We start from the raw sequence: 26,249 nt of genomic DNA on the forward strand, positions 1-26,249 counted from the left end.
GATTCACACAACCTGATTTAAAAACATATTTTAAAGCCACAGTTATCCAGACAGTGTTGATACTAGCATGAAGAACAAAAGAGAGTCCAGAAGTAGACACATATTTACAAGCCAAATGATCATTTTGATAAAGGTGCAAAGACAAATGGGGAAAGGATAATCTTTTCAAAAACTGTGCTGGAACAACTGGATGGCTATATTCAATAAAAATGAACATCAACCTGATCTCATATGATATACAAAAATTAATTCAAAATGAATCTTAGTCCTAAATGTAAAATCTGAAACTATAAAAATTTTAAAATAATACATAGAAGGAAATTTCAACCTTGGGTCTAGAAAACAAATCTTTTAACAGAACACAGAATGCACAAAAATGTAAAAGAAAAAAATGATAGATTTCATCAAAATTTAAAATTTGGCTCTCTGAAACAACTGTTATTAGAATGAAAAGGGAAGCTACCTATTAGGAGAAAATATTCACAAAACATATGCTCAACAAAGGACTTATATCTGGAACTGCACTGCAAACAGAATTCTCTGATTATGGAAATATTTTATATCTGCACTGTCCAATAGATATTCACCATTCATATATGACTAAGTGAGCACTGGAAATGCAGCTAGTGTGACTAGAGAGCTGAATTTATAGTATTTAATTTTAATTAATTTAAATTTAAATTGCCAGTGGTTAGCGGCTGCCATACTGGGCGGCACAATCTGGAATTTATAAAGAATAGTTAAAACTCAACAATGAGACAAACAACCAAATAAAAAATGAATTCAGATCTCTTGATCTGAACTGACACTTTACCAAAGATGATATATGGATGCCAAATAAGCCCGTGAAAAGATGTGCAACTTCATCAGCAATCAGAGAAATAGAAATTAAAACCACAAAAAGATATGACAAATACAGGAATGACTAAAATTAAAAACACTGACCATACTAAATGTTGGTGAAGATATGGAACAACTGGAACTTTCATACACTGCTAGTGGGAATATAAAACGGTACAACCACTTTGGAAAACAATTTGGCAGTTTCTTAATACATCTACCATACAACCCAGCCAATCTACTTCTTGGTAATTACAGAGAAATATAAAGGAAATAAAAGTACACACAAATACTTGTACATAAATGTACAAAGCAGCTTTACTTTTAATCACAAAACTGGAAAAACTCCTACCAGCAGGTAAAAAGGATAAACAAATTGTGGTATACTCACACAGTGCAATACTACTCAGCAATAAAAAGTAACATGGTATTTATATAAACTTCTCAGAAATGCAAACTAACCTATAGTGACATCAGGTAGATCACTGATTGCCTGAGGAAAGGCTGTTAGGGGAACAAGAAAAAAAAGATTACAAAGGCACATGAAGGAACTTTTGGAGGTCATGGAAATGTTCATTATCTTGATTGTAGTGATAGTTTCATGGGTGCATAATGTATAAAACTTAACAAACTGCACACTTCGACTATGGGTACTTTATTGCACATAATTATACTCCAATAAATCTTCTAAAAACAATCAGGGCCAGCCCCAGTTGCCTAGTGGTTGGGTTTAGCATGCTCTGCTTTGGTGGCCTGGGTTTGGTTCCTGGCCACCTATACTACTTGTCAGTGGCCATACTGTGATGGTGGCTCACATACAGAAAGAGAGAGATTGGCAACAGATGTTAGCTCAGGGCAAATCTTCCTCAGCAAAAAAAAAAAACACAAAAAAAACCAAGAAGATTTGCCTTAGATGTTAGCTTAGGGTGAAATCTTCCTCAGCAAAGAAAAAAAATCAATGAAATAGGAAGTGAACAAACAACAAAGAAAAGCAACAAAATCAAAAGCTAGTCCTTTGAAAAGATAAAAAAAATTGATGCACCTCTAGCTAGACTGACTTTGACAAAAAAGAATTTGCAAATTACTAATATCAAGAATGAAAAAAGGAATATCATTACAGTTCTTACAGAGATTAAAACATAAAAGAATATTATGCATAACTTTGTGGTGATTAAATCGACCACCAACTTAATGGACTTGGGATAAAATGGACATATTCCTTAAAAGAAACAAATTACCAGATTGACTCAAGAAGGAATAGAATACCCAAATAGAAAGACAAATAATCCAAATAAAAATGCTCTAAGTTTTAAATAGAAAATTCCCAAGAAAGATACACAAATGGCAAACAAACATATGAAAAGATGCTCAACATTATAAGGGAAATGAAAATGAAAACCATGAGAAGACATCTCTTCACACTCACTAATATGGCTATAGTAAAAAAGATGGAAAGTAACAAGGGTTGGTAAGGATGTCAAGAAATGAGAATGTTCAGATACTGCTGGTGGGAACGCAGTATGGTGCAGATATCTTGGAAAACAGTTTGGCAGTTCCTCAAAAAGCTAAACATGGTTCCCATATGACCCAACAATTCCACTCCTAAGTATGTATCCTACAGAAATGAAACATACATCCACCCAAAAACTTGTACATGACTGTTCACAGCAACATTCCTCATTATAGCTAAAAGGTGGAAATAACCCAAATGACCATCAACTGATGAGCAAATAAACAAAATGTGGTATATTTATCCATATGATGGAATATTATTTGACAATTAGAGTAATGAAGTACTGATACAAGCCACAACATTGATGAATCTTGAAAACGTGCTAACTGAAACAAGCCAGTCATCAAAGACCACATAGTGCATGACTGCGTTTATATGAAACGTCCAGAAGAGGAAAAGCTATAGAGACAGAAAAGAGATCAGTAGTTGCCTAGAGCTGGAGATAGGGCAAGAAAGGACATGGGAGACAATGAGGAATGACAGCTAATGGCTATGGAGGGATGAAAATGTTTTAAGATTGTGGTGATGGCTGCACAACTCTGTGAATATACTAAAAACTACTGAATTGTACACTAAACAAGTAAATTTAATGGTATGAACTGTATCTCAATAAAGATTAAAGAAAGAACGAATGAATGTCACCTGGCCCATTTTCCAACAAATTACATGATATGAGGAATGAGCATTTTCATTTATAAATGGGAACAGCATCTATTTCCGTCTTTTCACTTCTAGCTACAATAACACATAAAAGGTGCATAGGAGAAACATTCTAGAAAGCTAGTTTCATAACTTAAAGATGGCTGTATTGGTTATCTACTGCTGCGTAACTAATTACCCCAAAACACAGCAGCTTAAAACAATAAACATTTATTACCTCACCCAGTTTCTAAGGGTCAGGAACCAGGGAGCGGCTTAGCTGGGTGGGTCTGACTTAGGTCTCTTAGCAGGTTGTAGTCAAGCTGAGACTACAATCTCTGAAGACTTGACTAGGGTTGGAAGATCCAGGTCCAAGCTCACTCATGTGGCTTCTGGCTGAAGGCTTCATTCTTCCCCTTATAGGCCTCTCCATGGAGCTGCTCAGGACATGGCTTCCTCCAGAGCAGGTGATCAGAGAGACAAAGAGAGTGTGAGAGCAACTGAGACAGAAGCTTGGTCTTTTATAACCTAATCTTGGAAGTGACACACCATATTTTTGCCATATCCTATTGATTACACAGATAAATTCTGATACAGTGTGGGACAGGATTAGACAAAGGCGTGAATAGCAGGAGGCAGGAACCACTGGGGCCATTTCTGAGGCTGCCTACCAAAGTGACATTATGACAATAAACAGACCAAAGATGCCACACGCTTGACCTTTGCACTGCAAGGGGATAAAGGAGGTACTTGTTCCTCAGTAGCGTGACAGAAACACTCTCGGAGACATTTTAAGAGTTGTGATAAAAGGGTTTGCAAGGTCTGTTCAAACCATTTTCCATTCTCCTTGTGACTGAGTTACAGTTAGCAGAAAGAAACACAAAATTGTAACAGTTGGGGCTGGTGGAGGAAGTAAAGGACTTAGCAACCTTCACCCTCCGCCTCCTCCCTAGCATTGACACTTGGGGAACGAGTCCTAGTTGCAGAAAGGTTAGTTACTTTATCAGAATCATACAGTGATAGAGCAGGGACGAGAATCCACTTTCTGTGTCTTCTCATTATACCAGGAACTCAGCATCAGAGAATCAATGGCAGTGACTCACAATACAGATGACATGTTAAACACGTAAGCATTAAATCAATATACATTAAACAGCCGGTCACTCCAGAACTGACATTTCTTTGAGTGGTTTTTCAACACTGGCTGTCTTACTTTCTCAGGCAGCAGTGGACTCTTCCCCTTCTTTCTACTCCAACTGAGAGGTGACCTACTTAGCCAGGGCAAGACAGGAATCACTCATTCAACTCAGCTAATATTACAGAGTATATGTTCTATACGCAACACTGAACGTGCAGATTTGAAAAGTAGAAAACACGGTCCCTTCACTCAAAAAGCAGATAGTTAAGGTGAGAAAACAAGACCTAAACTTGGAACACTAAGAAAATTAGACATCATGTGACAGGGCAGTATGAGAATTATCTTTAATAATTTTAATGAAAACTTATATAACACAATGTGCCAGATACATTATAATATTAACTCTTTTAATCTCCTGTCAAGTTATCCCCATTTTACAGATGGGGAAAGCGAGGCCTGAAGAGCTTAAGGGACTTGCCAAAGTTCTCACACCTGGTAAGAAGAAGGGCCAGATTCAAACTCAGGAAGAATGGCTCCAGAGTCTGCAGTTTCTTAACACAATAGTATGAAGCTTCTCAGTAACAGTAGCGATTCTTCTTCCTTCATATGTCCTTTTCTCAGGGTCCTGAAGGAAAGTTGATCTTGAAATTCCAAAGCTCCTTTGAGAAATCCCAGCTTTCCAGCTGTACAGGAGAAGGGAGTATCTAACCCAAGATAGTAAAGATGTCTTGGGACAGCCTGCTAACCCAGTGGAGGCGGGTGAGGAAGAGGGAACACACATTTGCTAGCGAGGTAGTGCTTTCCTGGTGCCAAAATGAAAGATAAAATTGAATCAATTATCAATTAGCAAATTAGGCTATGGTTGGAATGAAGAAATTAAACGGATGTACTGTTCTGCAAGTGCAAAAATAAATTAATTTGACCCTGTCAAAGCTCACTAGAATGTGGAGAGCCTTAATATAATCCTTTAAAGATTTCCTCCCAGAATCTCACAAGGGAAAACAGCATACTACACCAGGAACAGATGTATTTGATCATTTTTAGAGATTATGAAAACTAGCTTGAAAAGAATAAAGTGGTATGTGGGCCTGGGAAGCCTTTTGCTTGACAAAGCAATGAATTCCATTTTGGTAAAAATTTGCCAACTCTGCCACCTTATAAAGCAATTGCTGTCTCTTTCCTTTACATCTGAATTTTACAACTTTGGAAAATGTTCCTCGCAAGGAAAGAAGGGATCTTGCAGACTGCTGGCAATCTTCATGTATTACATTGTGTTTTTCTCATCACGTACCTTGAATCATCCATGGGCCTCTCAATTAAAACCTCAGAACATATTGTCTAAAACTGTAGGAATAGGCCTTATGGAGAACCAACTGGCAGGTAATGCAAGGTGGCACAATGAAGAGTGTTTGGCAGATTTTTTTTCTAAGATAAGATGTCAGTATAGTTTATTGTGATTTTAAAAGGTCTTAAAAAGATTTTCTAAAATTCAAAATTTTATTTAAAAGTCTTGTACCAAGAAACTGTATGTATCTAAGTACAGAAGGTTTATAGAATTCCAAATGAAAGTCTAGTAACTTCTCTTTCAAATGGACTTTTCCTTTAAATTATATCAAACTGTTACCACAACTATCTTAGAGTCACACCATGAGAGTGGCCTTTATGAGGTCATTCAGTTCATTCCAATGACCATATCTAGAAAGTCCACACCAAACTATCATAGGTAGAGGTGGTTTTTCATTCTGTAATGAAAGCACATTTGACCACAACCCTCAGCAAACTACTCTAGAATATAAATGTACTCCTTGCATTTGAAAATACTGTAAATTACCATCCATTTTAGACTAATATTAAAATTGTGATGCTAACATACAGAAAAAAGGAAATGGAATGATGAGGAATTTGTAGAACACAATGGGAGGCAGTCTGAGTAGGACAATGTTAGCATGAGTGACTGCGTATATGTATATATGTGTGTGTGTGTGTGTGTGTGTGCGTGTGCTCATGCACAACAGGAGTGAACTGACCAAAAGGAAGCAGAAGCCAATTAGCAAACAGCTGCTTTCCTGCTTCTCCAAAGTCTTCTGATTTGGCTCTCTCCCCCTCACATCCTTACCCCAAACCAGCCAAATCTCTATATGCCTAACCTTGATTCTAGATTTGGCACACATGAATCTCCTAGAGCCTCTTCATCTCAAGCGGCTGAAAAAACAAGGTCAATCCTCCGTGTCTCAAGCCTTTATTTTGCAGAATGGTTCTAGGCATACTTGGAACTTCTGTCTAGGGGGACTGCAAGAGTTGTCACGGTCTACCAAGAATAAATTCACAATGTTCTGAGCTAATCTTGCTTCAGGCCAGATCTAGAAATATAACTGTTTCTCTAAAATGAATTTAATATTAGAGTTATTATATTTAGTTATATATATAGTTATATTAGCTGGATTCCAGACTGTATCTTTCATCTTTTTTATTTCCTATTTCCTCAAAGAGTCTCTCCAGCAGGATAACGTGTACTTCTACTTCTGTTATTACTACTGCTACTACTACTAGTAATAATAATAAATAGCCTTCATACATATAGCACTGATTACATGCTAGAGACTTCATTAAGAACTTTATATGTATAAGACCCATTTAGTTTTCCTTACAACCTTATGAGGTAGGTTTTGTTATTATTCCTGGTTTAAAAACTTACCCAAGATCACACAGCTAGTAAGGGGCAGTATCAGGATTTAAACCTAGTAATTTGGCTCCAGAATCCATGCTCTCAGGCACTATATCATACTCCTTTTGTTTGTATAATGCAAACAATATTCCATCAAGACCAGAGACCTGGGTTTCCAGTCCTGTCTCTGATGCTATAATCAACTGTGTGACCCAGGGCAAACCTTTGACTCAATTCCACTATATAATGAGCCAAGCTCAATGATTTGCTACTATGCTGTAATGACAAAGTAGGTGCTTTTCATTAATAAAGTTGACTCTGCTGGATGAGTCAGGAGGTTTAAAGCTTGAAAATGAAATATATCTAAGGGAAAGAAAGAGGCGATCAATAATAACTAAGTCAATCTTCTAAGCATTTTCACGTTTTATATTCTATGACGCAAGCATTAGATTCATATTTTACAGAGGAAAAAACTGAGACTCGGAGATTAGGTAAGTTATCCAAAGTCAAACAGGAAATCAGGATGGAGAGCCAGCATTTGAATGCGGCCACAGCCCAAGCACTTTCTGCCATACCACAATGCTTCCCTAGCATCATCTTTTTCTCCTCCCAAAAGCAGTAAGCAGAGATGTAAAAGGTAATATATGTAAAGTATCTAGCACAAAGTCCTGCAAACAGCATACACACAATACATTAATTTGGAGGGGAGGATGGAGATAGACAGGTGAATACCAACTTAAAAATGCTAACAGATTGTAACTTAAAACAATCTGTGTATATTTTTGTGTAAGTTCTACAAGGTGGGCTGAATACCATATCAAAACAAACGAACAGAAATTCCCAGAAGGAGAGAAAGTTTGCATGACTTGAATTTATCCCTCAGTAAACAACAAAGAAATACCACAAGAATGCCAATATATGTGGTATTTCCAGACAACATACATGAGTTCCTGTGGTATTTTGCTGCATGAAATAACTTCCTAACAATAACTCAGAATCATTTTTTAAAAGGAATCTTCCTTTTTCCCTGGCCAGAATTTCACAAATGGTACTAATGAACAAGGAAAGTCTCTTATGTACTGGCAACTAACAGGAGGAGAGGAAAGTCAGAAACTTACTGTGCCAACTTATTAAATTCCTATTTTGGTTTGGAAATGGAGTAACTTGCTCATTCACTAAGTCATCCAACAAGTAATAATCGAATACCAGGTATGTACAAGGCATTATTTTATTAATAAATGGCAGAGACATTAAACAGTGTCATGTTTGACATAAATGGTGATGCCAATGCCGTGGGCTGGGTGTTTGGTTGAAAGATACACAAGGTGCTATAGGAACATGAATGTCATCTATGAAAGGTTGGAGAAGTTCCTGAAGGAAGTGACAATTGAGCCAGTGCTAGAGAGCATAGTGTGTTTAGGAAACTGCAAGTAATTAAGAATGATTAGAATTCAGAATATGAGTAGGGAAGTCTTTTGATTTGTTGAATTTCAACAAATCATAACTATATAGCCAGAGAACTGGTAGAAGGGTTTTAATAGATAACAAGTTCAACACTCTCGTTTTACTTTTAAGGAAACTAAGCCCTCTAAAATAGGTGCCCGGAGGCTTACCAGGAGGATGACAATTACATGAGGTGAAGTCGTCCTTAAACACAGAACTGAACACTATTGTGTATGAGAGTAAGAACAGTGGAGTGCAGCCGTAATATAATAATTACTTAGAGAAATCACCTACAGCTGATCTGAATGGTGTCTACACACGCAAAAAAATGTTTCACTCTCTAAACTGCCTCTCCTTATGTACTTATGTATGTATGGATTGATAAAAGAACACTGGAGATAAAACTATGTTTGACAACACACAAACCCAGTTCACTCTTCCCTCCTCTTTTAAACTTAGCTCTTGTTCATTAAATTCAGTGAAAATTCAGCAACAGCTGTTAATGAAAGGATTCTTTGAAATCCCCTATGGATGTCTGCTAAACTTTGAACAAAAGCTTTATCATCTGAAAGTCATTAATTACGAAGTAACATCTTATCTAGGGGACAACAGTAGAAATAGTAAGGTTCTACTGCAAATCTAAAATCAAATATTGCTGTAATTCAAGAAATATGAAATGCTAGTAAATAAAACACACTATTTCTTTGCTGTCTGCACCCACAGTGTACAAGAATCTTTTACAGGTTAGTTCTCATATTACACATAAAGAGATAGTAAAGATTCTTTTCATGTACCAGAATTTTGTCGTATAAAGTTCGACTTGAAATAGGTGTGCAATCAGCTTGAACTTTCTAAATTTTTCATGCTTCCTGGGTATGAGTGATAGAAAAGCAAAATTCTAATTATGAAAATTTGAGTTATTTTTAACAACTTTGGAAAAAGAAGTGATTCACTTTATAAAACAATTCACTACAGGATTTCTTTAAATACCAAGTTCATAAATAATTAATAAAAATCTGATTTATATAACTTTTCAGGAACATACAATATATAAAGATGGACAAAATTCTAAGACTCTCTTGAATGGTTGTTACAAGAGGATTTGATCTCTAATTTCAAAAAGAACCTGCAAGACTTCAAAATGGAAAGAACTAATCTATCTATGTTAAAGTAAGAATTTAAACATTAGGGAAAGCAAATAATTGTAATCACATTTGCATAGACAAGGGTTTAGAAGGGCATACAAATGATTAATAGTGGTTACCCCTGGGGATGAAATGGGGACTTTGCTTTTTGTTTTATAACATCCACATTATTTGTTTTATAAGAAATACATATTATAATTCTGTACTTTCTTAAAATTTGGTATTCATTTTTCAAAAGTGTTATTTTAAAAAAGAAATCTTTTGTTGCCATAGTGGTTCTCCACCAAGAGCCTATCAGAATCAACAATGAAGCGTTTTTCAAAAATATGCAGATGCCTGGGTCCCACCGGAGGATAGTGACTTCGAAAGGTTTGGAAACCACCAGACTAGATGACCTTTAGGTTCTTTCCAATCCTGAGATGACATTACTTACAAATATTCTGTACACATTCAACACCCAACAGCTTTTGTTTTTGTACACATTAACCAGCCAACACTACAGAGTCAAAGCATTATTTCCATAACTAAGATGAAGGTCCTGTTCCTCAGCAATATACACTCAGATTACTGACCTAGAGAAACTCATAGGAAATAAACTGAACTTTGAAACATATACAACTTAAATAAACTTGTTTATCCTGTGGTTATTTTGACAGAAAACCTATCATATTTCACTATTTCTGAGGGAGAAATTTGGGGAACTGGCTCTAACGTAGGCACCAATTATTGCAGAGGTGATGGGAAGGCAGAAATGGAGAGGGACATGGTTGTACATTATCATATTAGTTCTCTAACTCAAAACAATCCCAGTAAGTCAGGTTAAGTGTGAGCATTTTCCCTAACCTGATGCTTCATCTGTATCAGTCGTTCTCAGTCCTATCAGACCCCATGCCCGTTTGCTATATAAAAGTGTATGCAGGGGCCAGCCCTGTGGCATGGTGGTTAACTTCATTGTGCTCCACTTTGGCAGTCCAGGTTAGTGGGTTTGGATCCCAGGCATGAACCTACACCACTTGCCAGCCATGCTGTGGCAGTGACCCACATATAAAGTGGAGGAAGACTGGCACAGATGTTAGCTCAGGGGTAATCTTCCTCAAGCAAAAAGAACAGGAAGACTGATGACAGATGTTAGCTCAGGGGTAATCTTCCTCAGCAAAAAAAAAAAAGTCTATGCATATATATTTACCTCAATTCCTCCTTTTCTATCCTGAAATAAAATTCAGATATTTAACAGATTTTCAAAACTATCAATAAAATATCCTAACAGAAATATAAAGAAACATGAAATGAAAGTAATTAATAATAAATTATATATTTCAATAGGTATATGCTCAGGCACAACTATACTAAAAGGAAATGAAGTAGTCAGATGCTTACACCTACTTACAATTAATATATTTAAATTTAAGAGAAGTAGGATGGTAAGAAACCATTCCATGCAACAAGGACAGGAAAATGAAGTAAAGCCAAACTATTTTGTGAAATGGTTCCAAACAATACAAAGTACAATTATCTCTTGATATGGAAGGTAGCTACATTGCTTGAAAATTTAGTGTTTATTAAAACTAGATAAAAATACTTCATATTTATATATAAAATAGAGTTAAGTTACAGGCATAGATAGTTATATAAAGTGGGTTTTTTTTCCTTTCACAAATAATGCCATACACTGAACATTCAAAAGCCATGCAGGAACCACACAATTCTTTGTTACGTAGGATGTCATGTGCATTACTTGATGTCTAGCATCTCTAGCCACTGACCACCAAATCACTGAGACAAACTCAAATTCTCCACAAAATTCTAAAATGCCCCCTAGAGGTTAGTACCACCCTGCTGAGAACCACTTGCCCGTACAAACTTTCAGTAGCTACATGTATACTGTTACAGATTCTCATCCTGGATTAGGGGGGCCACTACTGACCCCTGATCTCAGGTTAAAGTTTCTCTGATATAAGGGCTACTTTTTTTTTTTTTTTTTTTTAAATACTCTCCCGAGAGTCTTTTTCTTTTTTTTTTTAAAGATTTTATTTTTTCCTTTTTCTCCCCGAAGCCCCCCGGTACATAGTTGCATATTCTTCGTTGTGGCTCCTTCTAGTTGTGGCATGTGGGACGCTGCCTCAGCGTGGTTTGATGAGCAGTGCCATGTCCACGCCCAGGATTCGAACCAACGAAACACTGGGCTGCCTGCAGCCGAGCGCGCGAACTTAACCACTTGGCCACGGGGCCAGCCCCTATAAGGGCTACTTTTAATTGAAAAGCCTAGTACACATCCATCCCAGAAGCTTCCAATAAGACATTTTACCTAACACTGTTTATCTCTTTTTAAAAAAGTAGGAATAAAGCTATTTTTACATATATATTAGAATTAAAGACAGTTGTACTGATAATTCGGCCTCCTCTTTCTACCTCACCTAAAAATACTTTCTCCTGAGTTTCTAGGTAATAAAGGTCAAATCGTGAAGATATAACTATTCTCTTTTATCCAAACAAAAAATCCAAAAGTTGGGTTGGCCTGGTAGCATAGTGGTTAAGTTCGTGCACTCCCTTTTAGTGGCCCAGGGTTTGCAGATTTGGATCTCCAGCACAGACCTACACACCACTTATCAAGCCATGCTGTGGCAGCATCCCACATACAAAATAGGGGAAGATGGCACAGATGTTAGCCCAGCAACAATCTTCCTCAAGCAAAAAGAGGAAGATTGGCAATAGATGTTAGCTCAGGGTCAATCTTCCTCACCAAAAAAGTAATAATAAAAAAAAAACCCCAAAGTCATTTACATATGGCATTGAAATGTATTACGATATTATTTATTTGGCAGAAGAATATCTTTCTAATTAAATTTTGATTAGGCATCTATTAAAAGTAATTTACATTTCCTGCTCAACTCAATGACTAAAGCATGTGTCTTTTCGGGGGCTGTTGGGGGAGCCGCCTGAATCTGAGAACTTGTTAAGTCCTAAGAAGAGAGTGAGTGACCTAAGTATTCTGAAAGTTTCACTAATTGGGATTTGGCTATATAATTTCTTTTCGGCACTGAAAAAAATGTCTTGCCTTCATAGAGATTTTATGCTAAATGAGCATGTGATTCATAGAAATATCTGATATACACTCACTTTAAGTAAAAGTGATCAGGACTTCACTTTACAAAAAAGGATTCACAGATAGAGGAAAATCATCACAGGATTCCTTTGACCATAAAAGCTCCTCTGAGTTAAAATGCCATTTAAAAATTAGTGAATAAATTAATGATGAATATCCATTCAATTTCTACACATTTTGAAAGACTTTCTTAAAATGTTCATTGAAATAGTATTTAGCCTTAATAGGTGAAATGGTCATTTCAATAGATATTTAGCTTGTCTTTCCACTTCAGATTTCACTAATTAATTCACTAATTAATTTGACCAATAATGCCTAAAGGAAATCAACATTCCATTTTTTAATAATCCTAATCTGACTGTCTTTCTTCATATCTAAAATTGGTAAAAACTTGCCTTATACTCTTGCACAGGCATCACCTTAGGAAAAAAAATAAGCAGAGGTTTGTGCATACCCAAACATGCATGGTGCTTAAAATAGCTCATCTTTTAGTATTCTGACTTCTAATTATTTCTATAAATAAGCTTTAATGATATGTGGAATCTGCACGTGTGTGTACTATGTGGTGTTCGATTCAGTTTTGAATCAGTTTTAAAGCAACTGATTACAGGTACCAGCTCTCAACGGCTTTATGATTCACATAAGAAGAACAGGCCTTACTCAACAACCTCAGAACAGAAGTCCTATTTTCTATTACTAAACAGAGAATTCGGGTGCTGATAAAAAAAACAAACCACCCCACACATTAAAAAAACGTAGCACACACCAAATGCGTAATACAAAGCTTTTCACTTACTTGGTACTAGGCCGTTTTTGCAGGGCTTTATCCAGGATAAGAGACGGAGCACTCCTCCTCCTTTCTGCTAGTGTTTTCATCTTCTGTTGAGAAAAAACATCAAAATGAAGACCACGTGGCTTGTAAAGCAAGTAAATGCTAATTTTCGATTCAATTCAGCAAGTTTTGCATTGCTCATCCATGCCTATCAAGGAGTTTGCAATCTTGTTACGGAGATAAAATAATAACATCTAAACTAGGAGAGAAACTGTCAAAAAGTGGTATAGGCAGTAAGTATTTTTTACGGTCAGAGAAGAAGGAGGTTAACCGTTGACCAAAGTATCGGGAAAAGCATCATCATAACCATTAGCATCAATTGTAGTGGACAGATGTATTGCATATTATGTGCCAGGCCCTATGCTAACAGCAGGACTGGATTATCTCATTTATACTCCAAAATGTCATCGGAGTAGGTGCTACTATCTCTACTTCATAGGCAGGGTAGGCCCCAAACTGGGCTTTACGGAAAGACAGAATTTGAAGAGATCTAGTAAAGGGAGGAAAAAACAATTAAGGCAAAAGATGGAAACTAAATTCTTACACTTTTTTTTTTTAAGATTGGTACCTGAGCTAACAACTGTTGCCAGTCTTTTTTTTTTTCCCTGCTTTTTCTCCCCAAATCCCCTCATATATAGTTGCATATTCTAGTTGTGGGTCCTTCTAGTTGTGGCATGTGGGATGCCGCCTCAGCATGGCCCGATGAGCAGTGCCATGTCTGCACCCAGCATCCAAACTGGTGAAATCCTGGGCCGCTGAAGTGGAGCACATGAACTTAACCACTCGGCCATGAGGCGGCCCCTCTTACACATTTAAGAGACCTTTAAATTTAAATATTTACACATTTCAGAATGCCTTCTTCCAAATAGATTTTTTTGCTGTAACTTAAAAAAAAACAAAAGAGAACTTTTTTCTTTTTTAAGTGGTATATAAATATAGGATTAACTGGATAATTCAGGTACTCTGCTTCAGAGGACTTAAAATTTGTGGTAAATGAGATTTTATTCAATTTGAATTATCCAGATGATTACTCTCTAAATTCAATCTTATATATTTAACACCTGTAGACAGAGTCAGAGGGCCTGCCACTGGCTACCGATGAGTAAAATTGGCAATATAGTCACAAACAGCCTTGAGTCAAGTTCCGGCTGTATGACCAGAGCCATTCTTCCCCATCTACCCTCTCACCCTATCCTGGCCATAGTTCTCACCCACTGCCTGCGGGCCTAGGCCAGCCATGCTTGGGAACTGGATGCTGCTCTAATAGGAACCACATAAAACTATCTGGCTTAGTGTCAGTAGCTCATTACATGATTCATAAAGGAACTGCTTCTTAGCTAGTAAAATCAAACTTGGATCCTAGCACAGGAACAGAGAAGAATCATCCAGTGAGAAGGGGATCGTGGACTTCTTTGGCATAATTCTCATTCCCCAACTTCACTGTGCCCCCAGGGATCTCTCCCAAATTATTGTTGTCACCAGTGCCATGACCTCAGTGTTGCTGCTCCCCCTATTAATCTTTTGGCTCACATGTAGAAACTACACGCCCAAATCTCCTTAGCATAGCTCCAACAGCAACTGAAACAATTATACAAAACAGTAATACAGGACAGGGAACAAATGGGTAAGAAATACAGAATGTCACACTTCTCAATCAAGAATCATCTACCATGAATCAGTTTCAGAGCAGGTTAAATTGTCCTAAAGTTTTTTACATGATATGTATTTGGTGCCTTCCTTCTGGAGAAAGCCCACAGTTTTCTTCAGATTCGCAGAAGTCTGTAATCCCTCCCAACCCCAGTGATTCTGATAACCCACTTTATCGTCAGCAGATCCAAGCTCCTAAACTAGATCTTCATTAATATATGCTTTCTAATTCTGAGCTCCTTGGCTTTCAGGTTTAAAAAGAATTTGGAAAGGGTTCAAAACACAGTCATGAAAATGATTTAAAATATGGAGAGAGGAAAGGGCCTATGAGAAAAGCTAAAATGACTGGAAATTCTTCATTTGGAAACAGTAATAATCCCAAGTTAATGCAGAGTTCTAATATAGAGGACAGCAAATGTCTTCCAAGCAAGATAAGGCAAAAAGAAATGCAGCTAAACTGGAGACTGAGAATTCAGGTCGATCTCAGGTTGTGGACATCAGAAACCCGCATAACATGGATTCCTTAGGGAAATATGGACCCCAAATTTGAAACTTTCTGATATAAGGAAATCTTTCTGAGAGTGATGGTTTTGAACATCAGAATAGATAATCAAAGAAGGGTGACAAACTTTTTCCGTAAAGGCACTTTTAAAGTAGGAGTTTTTCATGGGGACCTAATGTAGAGGACCATTTGTATAAATAGTAATTAGACTGTTTTCTTAGTTATAAAATTGCCAGATGTATGGTGAGTTAAATGCAGAGTGTATCCACCTCATCTAGTGGACTCATATTCAAGACAATGCAATCAAAGTACAGGCAGAACAGTATTTTCATTCGACGTCCCATTGTTTATACTGAGACTCTACCACCAATAAGATGTGCAACCCAAGGCAATTCAGTCACTGCTTTGGGCCTCCATTTCCTTATCTACAAAATGAGGAAATGTGGACTACATAGTTTCTTAGGTCCTTTCTATTTCTGATATTCTCATGTTAAACGTCCACCAAAGATTCACCCTGGATATGCAAGAAAATAAACATTAAAGACACCATGCATTTAGGATTCACAGGACTCATTTCTCTTCTAGGTAATAAAAAGTATTAAAGTAGCCAATATAACGGGGCTTAATAAATAGATTTAGGTATTAATTCATTCAAAATACACAGATCTCTTTCTTTAGCTCAAAAGCGTAGCAAAACAAAGGGCCAATGGTGACTTCAAAACAAATTCACTTATTACAGTTATTACCAAATAGTCTTTTTCTCGGGCAATAAAGACTTGGTTTTTGTTTTTGTTTATAACAACTGTGTGAAATACAACACACGGAAACAGAATGAGAGTATTGCTCCTTTACAAATGTATAACAGCACAGACTTGTCATGACAGGTTGAGGCGATGTTTATACCAGCACCAACAAATTTCACAGTTGTTCAGTGACAGGGAAAACTACGATTCTGTGCCTCACAGGAAACAGAAGGTAGATTTAAAAAAATCACAATCCATAGTGTGATTTTTCAGAATATGCAAGTGCTTAATATCTAGATGACCTCATAAATATTGGATGCCATTCTGAAACTGAATATTTTTAAAAAGGTAATCTTTTTTCTAAATTGATAAGGTACATATTAGGCCAAAAAATCAGTTCCATTAATCTTTCAGGAATGATTTTCTTGAAATTGTACCATTTACCTAGTCTTAAGCAGGCCGGAAAACTAAACCAGAATTTTATATGAGCTAAAAACCGAACATGAAGTGGCATTTATTTACTCCTCCACCCCCAAATGGGAAAGAAGAGGTGGAGCTTGGATGAAGCTGTAAAAGGGAATAAACAGTGATTAAATTTTAAAAACTACTGTCTTTTTACTAACAACCATTTATTAGTGAAGTATAATACCAACACTAGACAGAAATTAGATCTTTGATTTTCTAAGCTGTCTCCTCTGCAGCTATATTCAGTATTAGAGGCAAAAAACCTATTCTGCCAAAGAGTAAATGAACAGAAGTCATAATTGAAGATGAGAACCAAATGACTATAATTCATTTTCCTTTTATATTTCAATAATAACACAAAACGGTAGCAACACTGCCAGCTAATCTGCAAGGTGCTTTCCACTTCAACCCTTTTTTAATCAGTTGGATTAACTCTATATTCAATTCTCTGTTCCTAGCTTGCTTCACATATTATGCCTCTGTTACAGCATTTCATATAATATTATTTATCTTTCTGCCCCTTTTCTAGAGAGGAGGGACCATGTCTTCTTTCCAAACTTTCTCCCACCCCCCAACAATTATTTACTGAAATTCTACTCTGTAGCAGGCCTATCTCTGCCTTCCCAAAGCCTGGGACAATGCCTGGCACAAACTACATACTCAACAAATGAAGCTTTTATGTGAATAAAACACACATACAGAAAAACAAACAAACCTTAAAGGGGCTCTGCTGGAACGCTGTCATTAAGGCAATGTAAGCATTTGCTATGGACCTGGAAGGTAAGAGTCATCCTCGTACACTGCAAACTGCGTCTTTTGACGTAGTGTTGACATTTACCACTTTGAGCTACATGGTAAACATCTGTCTGCGATAAAAGTTAATTACTTGCCAAGAAATGGTGCTGAGACAACTGAACATCCACAGGCAAAAGAATGAATTTGGACTCCTATCTCACACCATATACAAAAATTAAGTCAAAAATGGATCAAAGATCTAAAACTAAGAGCTGAAACTTTAAAAACTTTAGGAAAAAACAAAGGCAGAAATATTTATGACCTTGGATTAGGCAATGGTTTCTTATATATGATACCAAAGTATATGCAACAAAAGAAAAAAAACATAAATTGGACAGTGTCAAGATCAAAAACTTCTGTGCTTCCAAAGACACTATTAAGAAAGTGAAAAGAAAATCCACAGAATGTGAGAAAATTTTGCAAATCACATATTTGATAAGGGATTTGCATCTAGACTATATGAAGAATTATTACAATTCAATAAAGACAAACAAGCCTATTTAAAAATGGGCAAAGGATCTGAATAGACAATTCTCCAAAGAAGATATACAAACGGCCGATAAGCAGATGAAAAGATGCTCAACATCAATAGCCACCAGTGAAATGCAAATCAAAACCACGAAATCCCACTTTATACTCATCAGGATGGCCATAATAAAAAAGACAGGTAATAAGTGTTGGTGAGGATGTGGATAAATTGGACTCTTATACACCGCTGGTGGGAATGTAAAATGGTGCTGTCACTTTGGAGAACAGTGTGGAAGTTCTGCAAACGGCTAAACATAGTTCCCATATGATCCTGCAATTCCTTTTAGGTACATACACAAGAGAAATGAAGACATATGTCCACATAAAAACATGTACATGAATGCTCATAGCAGCATTATTCATAATAGTTAAAGTGGAAACAATCCCAATGTCCATCAACTGACGAATGAATAAACACAATGTGGTATATGCCTAAAATAGAATATTACTTGGCAATAAAAGAAGTACTGATACGTGCAACAACATGGATGAATCTTCAAAACATAATACTAACCAAAAGAAGTCGGTCCCAAACGACCACATACTATATGATTCCATTTATATGAAATATCCAGAATAAACAAATCTATAGAAACTTAAAGTACGTTAGTGTTTTCCTGGCATTTGAGGCGATAAGGGAATTGGGATGTGATAGCTAAGGGGTGCAGTGTTTCTTTTTGGGATAATGAAAATGTTCTAAAATTGACTGTGGTGATGGATGTACAATTCTGTAAATATACTAAAAACCACTGAAATTGTACACTTTAAGTGGATGAATTGTATGGCATGTGAATTATACCTCAATAAAGCTGTTAAAAAGAAAAAGAAAAGTTAACCACCAAACTACTAAACCACTGAGCTCCTCCCAGAAAACTGGTTCACAGGCAGAAACTATAATTTTCTTCATATAGCAATCATCTGAAGTGTGATACATGAAAGTGGAAATTATTTATTTGCTTTGTGTCCACCACGTCTTTGCCGAAATGTTTGAGTGGCTCTCCATTCCTCAGCGAGCTGAATTCCTATTGTGGCTGCCGACCACTCCTCCCCGACCCCTGCAGTGCCTTGCTCAGTGTTTTCACACAGTAAATTCTCAATAGCTGTGTGTTAAGTCAATGCACTAACACTGCCCATATCTGAGAGTTTAAGGTGGTAAGACAAGTGTGCCTATGATGGAAAATGAAGTTGTAAACAGGTAACTGAAGAAAAAAAGGTTTGTTCTTTTATTTTCAACAACTCAGAAAACACTGTTTACACAAAAACCTATCTGAGGTCTCTCACTGTAACTTTAACTTCACGTCAACCAAGAGATACAGTACTATTTTTGGAACCTCTAAATCACTCAATCTGGTCATTCTTAGTTCTCACAGAGATTAAAGGAAAAGAAAGCCTATCAACAGAAAGGAACAGGATGAAAGATTTACGTCAGGAGAACTGCAATTTTTCATACTTTGTTTTGTTCCAGCTACTTTATGAAGAAAAAAAATTCAAGTATTTCAGTTGAATTTAAGTCAAATGTGCTAGTTACTTTCAAACATTTAAAATCAGCATAGGACTAAAATAAGGGCTTTGAGGAAAGCTTTTAAAGAACTCTAAAGTTTCAGGGCTACAAAAAAAAAATCAAATTTACAAATCAGCTTATTCAAATTTGACTATTAATCCTTCGGTGGTTAGTCTGCACAATTTAGCGAACAATCAATGATTTCCTTCTTGCCTTCCCTACACGCCTGCAGCATTTGTTTGTGGAGACATACCTCAAAGACACTGGCTCTGCAGGGAAATTATTTTTAACCTTGTACCTTGCTTCTAGGCCCTATTATCTCAACAGGTTTGACCACTGGGTGAGCTAAAGCTTCCCGCTACTGTCAGTTTGGCCTATGATGAGTATGATCTTCTGTTTACTCATAATCATCCCTTCCAGAATCAGTCCGAGCATTTAATAAAACAAATGTCATCACAGCACAAACCACTGTAAAGGGGTATACGTTCTTTTCTGAGGTTAAGAAAGAAATATTTTTACTTCTGGCTATCTTGCCTCTTTCTGTGAGACAATCACTTTGACATAAAACAATAAACATGACAATCTGTGTAATGTAGAAGAATGGGCACTAGGCTGGGAGACACTGGACCTAAATTTTGGACCCTGGTTCTTCCATTTAACTTCTCAGAGCCCTCTCCGTAAAATGACATAACTGTCCAACCTACCGCAAAGAATCGAATAAGATTATCTATGTGAAAGTCCTCTGACATGGAAAGCACCATGACAGTGTGACATATAGAGTAAGGCTTTAGACTGTGTAAGTACCATACATAAATAAACATGAGAACAGGATTCCCCTTGTACATTACTCTTTGTTCCTCTGCCTTCACCCCACCCATGCAGGCTTCTGGATTATCACTATGGGCCTTCAAGTTGGCTGGAGTCTCTTCTTTGGCAAAGCCACCAGTATCCACCTCCGGTCAGGATTCCCTTTCAGCAGCACTCTGGAGTAAGCATGGTCAATCAGCAATGCTCCCTCCCTAATAATCCCTTACAGGGCTGGGCTTCACCATGCTTTTCACATCACGGCCCAGACAAAGTGATATTATTTGTACATCCGTGGCACACTATGACACATAAAGGGGCTCTCTGACCCCCAGTACCCATCCACCTGCCTGAAGGCTAAGGGGCTGACTGTATCAGACATATCTGTAAGGGTTGGGAAGCTCTGCCTTACAGCAACCTCTCACTTTCCTCCTGCAGAGAGGAGGAGTATGGTGATCAAGTCCAAAAGCTATAATGGTAAAACAGAGTGTATCAAATGAGAACAAAAAACAGGCCCAGGTCTATCCAGATTCACATGTGGTGTAACCCAGTACTGGCTACTATAGAAGCTGAGGTTCAAGAGGGTGAATGCAGGGGTAGAAGAGGAAATAGCGACACTCTCCTAAGCGTACATTAGGAGCCAGGTAAATGGGGAAAGCAAAAGGCCACAGAGCAGCTGGGTTTTCCAGATCTTTGAAACATGAGCTGATGTGGGCATGCATACATTCCATTTTCAGAGTCCACGTGTAAGTGACCAGACATCCAGAAATAGGTTTTACCTTTCAGTTGTGCCATGTGACAGCTGTCTGTCAAAATTAGGTCAAGGCTGCTCAGCTAGGACTATTTCTGCTGGCGGTTGGATGTTTCTAATCTAAATGTGTCCTAGATAAAGAAAATCAGACTGAAACAAAATTATAAAATAAACTGGGCTGTGTTGCCTACAAGCCCCGTTATTGGGGGCTGACAGAAGGCAGTTTCCTTTGCTCCCTTTCCAGCCTCCCACATCGTGCCTGAGTCTTCCGCAAGTAAACAAAAGCTAAACATCACTCCCATCCAAGGTTGCTTCAGAAAACTGCTGCAGTTGCCAATACCAAACTGAGCATTCCCCCTGCAGGCTCTCTGCACACATAGGACCTGCAGAGGCCCTGCGATCCAGAACACCTGAGATCCCAACAGAAAGAACAGGAGAGCGGACGTTCCCCTCAATCAAAGTTTATTTCAGATGCAGTCAGTCAGCTCAGGCTGCGGTGACAAAATAACACAGACTAGGGGCTTAAACTACAGGCATTTATTTCTCACAGTTCTGGAGGCTGAAAAGTGCAAGGTCAGGGGGCCAGCACTGGGTTCCTGGTGAGGGCCCTCTTCCTGGTTTGTAGATGGCTGCCTTCTTGCTATATTCTCATACAGAGGACAGAGAGAGAGTGCAAGCTCTCTGGTCCTTTACTAGGACATTATCCCACCACAGGCATTCAGAGCTCTCACAACTTCACCTAACCTAGTTATCTCGAAAAGGCCCCCACCTCCAAATACTATCATACTGAGGGTTAGGGCTCCAACATATGAGCTTGAGGGGGACACAAACATTCAGTCCATAACTGAGGTTTTCGCCAAGTGCTCTGGAGACATGAAGGGAATGAGTCACAAAACTCTGTCAAATCACAATAATAAAATGTACATATATCTCCTCAAAGGACTCTGTATACGAGTGTATGTACATAAAGGTGTGTATACACACACACACATATAATCTTGATAACATATACCTATTTATTTGTGACATTTTATAGTTTATATTATGTTTTAGTGGCACTTTAAATCGAAATCTAGTATATTTTCAGCGACTGATACCTTCTAGGAAGGCAAGCTTTATAATCACATATTTTAAGTTGTACGTGGTCCTATAAGGCACAAGATGTCTTTACTTTGAAAAGAACAGCTACCAAGTCCTGGATGGCAGGATAAAAACTGTGAAAGCATTCAGACACCCGAATTATTGAAGTTGAAGGTGTCACTTTCTGCTGGGTACCATCAGTTACTTCTCCCAGTCTATTGAACACATTCCACTTTTCGTCCTGCAGATCTTTCATCAAATCGTGACTGGGGAGAATGTTAAAAATCACAGAGAGTAATAAATTCTTCACGAAATCTTCACTTCAGAACCAAAAGCAACAACTGCGGGTGTCTGTGACTTGTGAATTTTCAGTCTGTAAGTTACAACTCTGTATTTTAACTTGGAGGACTCAATCTTCAAAATCAATAATTACATTTGACACAAATGTGTAAAAATGAAAGACTGCCCTTTCATTTTATTAAAAACATAATTTATTATGTTCTAACATATCAATGTTAGAGTCACAGAAAAGTAATTTTTCTTTACTATGTTAAAATGCACTACTGTGTTCACATTTTAAGTAAAAATAACTATGGAAGCAACAGTTTTTTCCTACACTCAAGATTCATGATATAAAATGTTTATTGAATTGAGAGAGTTTCAACTGGGGTTCCCACACACATGATTTTCCACAGTGGGATCATTTGAGGCATAGGATTCAGTGCACCCACACACGACTGAAATATAGTCTATGAGTTTGGAGGATATGCCAGGCTTTCCAACAGCAAGCAAGGCAGCATGGAAAGCAGGCCTGGCTGAAGAGCTCCTGAAATACAAGTGCTTTATATACAACATCTGAAAATGACAGACACCAAGGCACAAAATTCACAAATTTCCAAAGTAATTAGACCAATGATTGTGTCACTGATTGTCGCTATTAGTCAATATTTACTGTGATGGTTAATTTTATGGGTCAACCTGACTGGCCACAGGGTGCCCAGACTAAACATTATTTCTAGGTGTGTCTGTGAGGGTATTTCAGGAGGAGATTAGCATTCGAATGTTGGACTCAGTAAAGCAGACGCCCTCCCAAAAGTGAGTGGGCATCGCTCAATCTCTTGAGGGCCTTTAGCAAACAAAAAGTGGAGGAAGGAGTAATTTGCCCCTTTCTGTCTCACTGTTGAGCCGGGACGTCTCATCTCATCTTCTCCTGTCCTCAGCAAAAGATAGTGGTGAATGACAGCACTGGCTTTCCTGGATCTCTAGCTTGCAGATGGCAGACCATGAGACTTCTATTGGTCTGCTTCTCTGGAGAACCCTGACTAACACATTTACCTCACTGTTACCTAATGGCAGCAGTGAACATAACATTCAATGGTAGACGGAGAAGGTACAGACTCTGCTCCCCAAGCAGTGAAATTCTCTCTCAGGAGAAAAACATCTCAAATGTGCTTTTCTCAGCAGGTGATACATAATTCAAATCTACTCTTTCCTACATCTTATGTCAGAAATAATAACAAATGCATCTGCTGTCTAGTTGGAAAGAGAAACAGGTGGAAAATCTGGGTTCAAACTCCAGCTCTCACTCCATGCTGCCTTGGCAGGCTCAGTTTGTTCTTCTGTAAGAGCAAGTTAACAATGCCCACCTCATACAACTGATGCATACTACACAGAGTCAGGCATTCAATTAAAGAGGTTTCTAAAATTTCCTTTATTATGCCATTCATCACAAATAGTAAACTCTTATTTTTTTGCTCAAGTTTCTACCTTACAATATTTGATATTTATAATCTTCAAGGGTGACTCTTTTGAAGGACAGTGTTATGGACTGAATGTCTGTGTCCCCCCTAGATTCATATGTTGAAGCCCATAACCCCCCAGTGTGATGGTATTAGGAGGTGGGGTCTTTGGGAGATGATTAGGTTTAGATGAAGTCATGAGAGTGGAGCCACTATGATGAGATTAGTACCTTGTAAGAAGAGACCAAACTCGTAGATACAGAGAACAAACTGGTGGCTGTCCAAGGGGAGTGGGGTAGGGGTTGGGTGAAATAGGTGAAGGGGAGGAAGAGATACAAACTTCCAGTTATAAAATAAATAAGTCATGGGGATATAATATACAGCATAGGGAATATAGTCAATAATATTGTAACAACTTGATAGCAGAGCAGATGGTAATTAAGCTTATTGTGATGATCATTTGATAACGTTTATAAATATTGAATCCCTATGTTGTACACCTAAAACTAACATAATGTTATATCTCAATAACACTTTAAAAAACCCCTGCAAGGTAGAAACAACACTAATGTCCATCAACTGATAAATGGATAAACAAAATGTGATATATCCATACAATGGAATATTATTTGGTTATAAAAAGGAATGAAATGCTGATCCATGTTATAACATTGATGAGCCTTGAAAACATTATGATAAATGAAAGGAGCCTGTGAAAAAAACCCACATATTGTATTATTTCATTGATATGAAATATCCAGAACACAAATCTACAGAGACAGAAGGCAGATTAACAACTGCCTAGGGCTAGGGAAAAGGAAATGAGGGATGGGGGATAACTAAAGGCTGCAGGATTTTTTTAGGGGGTGATGAAAATGTTCTAAAATTGACTGTGGTGATGATTACACATGCTTATGAACATACTAAAAAACCATTGAATTGCCAACTTAAAATAGGTGAATTATATGATATGTGAACTATATCTCAATAAAGCTGTTTAAAATTTTCCAAAAGAAAGGAGACCAGAGATATCTAGTTCCATCTTCCTTCCTCTCCCCCCCTCCTCCGCCTCTCCCTCTTTCTCTCTCCCTCTCTCCCTTCTGCTCTCACTCTCTCTGTCCCATGTGAGGACACAGCAAGAAGATGGCCAACCACAAGCCAAGAAGACGGTTCTCACTAGGAACTAAATTGGCTGGCACCCAGATTATGGGAAGTCACAGCCTCCAGAACTCTAAGAAATAAATGTCTGCTGTTTAAGCCACCCAGTTTATGGTATTTTGTTATGGCAGCCCGAGCTAGATAAGACAGATAGCATTCACTCATCTCCATGTAAATGTTCTTGTATTAAATTCAAAGAAATAAAGCTCTCTTTATTGCTTTATACTGACTTTAACCTGGTAAAAGATACTAATGGCTTCTGCACTTTTTTCAAAAGTGTTTCCTATACTTTCTTCTTTTCATCCATAAAAAATAACCTTGTGAGAGATACAGGATATGGATTATTACCCCATTTCACAGTCAAAGAAACAAAGTACAGTCAGAAGTTCAGAGGTCACACCAGTCATAAACAGAGGCCACCTCTGATCAATCTAATTCAGTTTTTGATCATTCCAGACTCCTCTCAGCCAAAACAATCTCACGTACCTGATTTTATGCAATTCACTTTGTGAATAACACCAGAAGAGGACTCAGGAGGATACTGGTTTAACCATGGACATAATATTTTTCTCAGTATTCAAGAGTACAAAGAAAGCTTACTCACCAAGATGTTTCATTCAAACCCCAGAAAAAGACACACACATGGCCAAAATCAGCTCTCGGGGGTGTTTTACCATGAGCTGCTCTAAACAGATTTGGACCCAGAGAAGCAGAAAGAAAAGACAGAATGAAGTGTACAACAGCAGCTGCCACATTTTAACATGTTGGAGCTATTTTAAAATTCTTTTGCTTTGACTGACTTTCTGTGCCTGTAGGTCTCTCTTCCCTATCCCAATACTCATCTTATTTAAAGAGTTTTCAATTAGTACGTGACACCAAAGGGTCAAGGTGCTTGAGTATGACACAAATCATCCCTTACTGAAATTATTCTCACATGTGCTTCCATTTCATTTCATTTCTGTCCAAGCATGTATATCCTCAAGGATGAATTATCCAGAATTCTGTTCAGAGTGCATTATCCAGAAACATTATCTATATGCTGCTATTATACTTTAGAACCACAATTTTAGAAATTACTGTACAAATCTATTGTATATTCTTCCAAAGAGCCTCAGTGATGGAAAATTTTTGATTTTTGGAAATACTTAAATCATCTGATTAGCAAATAAACCTAAATGAACCAGCTAGGTAATTCTGCTCGAGGTTAAAATAATAAAC

The 26,249-nt window shown here is 37.5% G+C and overlaps 1 protein-coding gene and 1 long non-coding RNA gene across 6 annotated transcripts in view; one reads left to right on the forward strand and one right to left on the reverse strand.

The window, feature by feature from the left end:
• The window catches only part of LOC138924970 (uncharacterized), a 72,493-nt gene extending 49,846 nt beyond the window's left edge, over positions 1 to 22,647 (forward strand). Inside the window, exons 3-7 of the long non-coding RNA XR_011440457.1 lie at positions 7,831 to 8,004; positions 9,276 to 9,408; positions 9,657 to 9,752; positions 20,382 to 20,487; positions 22,382 to 22,647. This is a non-coding gene — a long non-coding RNA (uncharacterized lncRNA). The remainder of the gene's footprint in view (positions 1 to 7,830; positions 8,005 to 9,275; positions 9,409 to 9,656; positions 9,753 to 20,381; positions 20,488 to 22,381) is intronic.
• The window catches only part of ARHGAP20 (Rho GTPase activating protein 20), a 117,780-nt gene that overhangs the window by 85,220 nt on the left and 6,311 nt on the right, over positions 1 to 26,249 (reverse strand). For all 5 annotated transcript variants that reach the window (XM_070272756.1, XM_001499897.6, XM_023644766.2 and 2 more), the window contains exon 2: positions 13,283 to 13,365. In XM_070272756.1, the coding sequence (XP_070128857.1) occupies positions 13,283 to 13,362 (80 nt within the window). In that variant the 5' untranslated portion in view covers positions 13,363 to 13,365. The remainder of the gene's footprint in view (positions 1 to 13,282; positions 13,366 to 26,249) is intronic.

The sequence above is a fragment of the Equus caballus genome, chromosome 7 (assembly GCF_041296265.1).
Source record: "Equus caballus isolate H_3958 breed thoroughbred chromosome 7, TB-T2T, whole genome shotgun sequence".
Taxonomy (NCBI): Eukaryota; Metazoa; Chordata; class Mammalia; order Perissodactyla; family Equidae; genus Equus; species Equus caballus.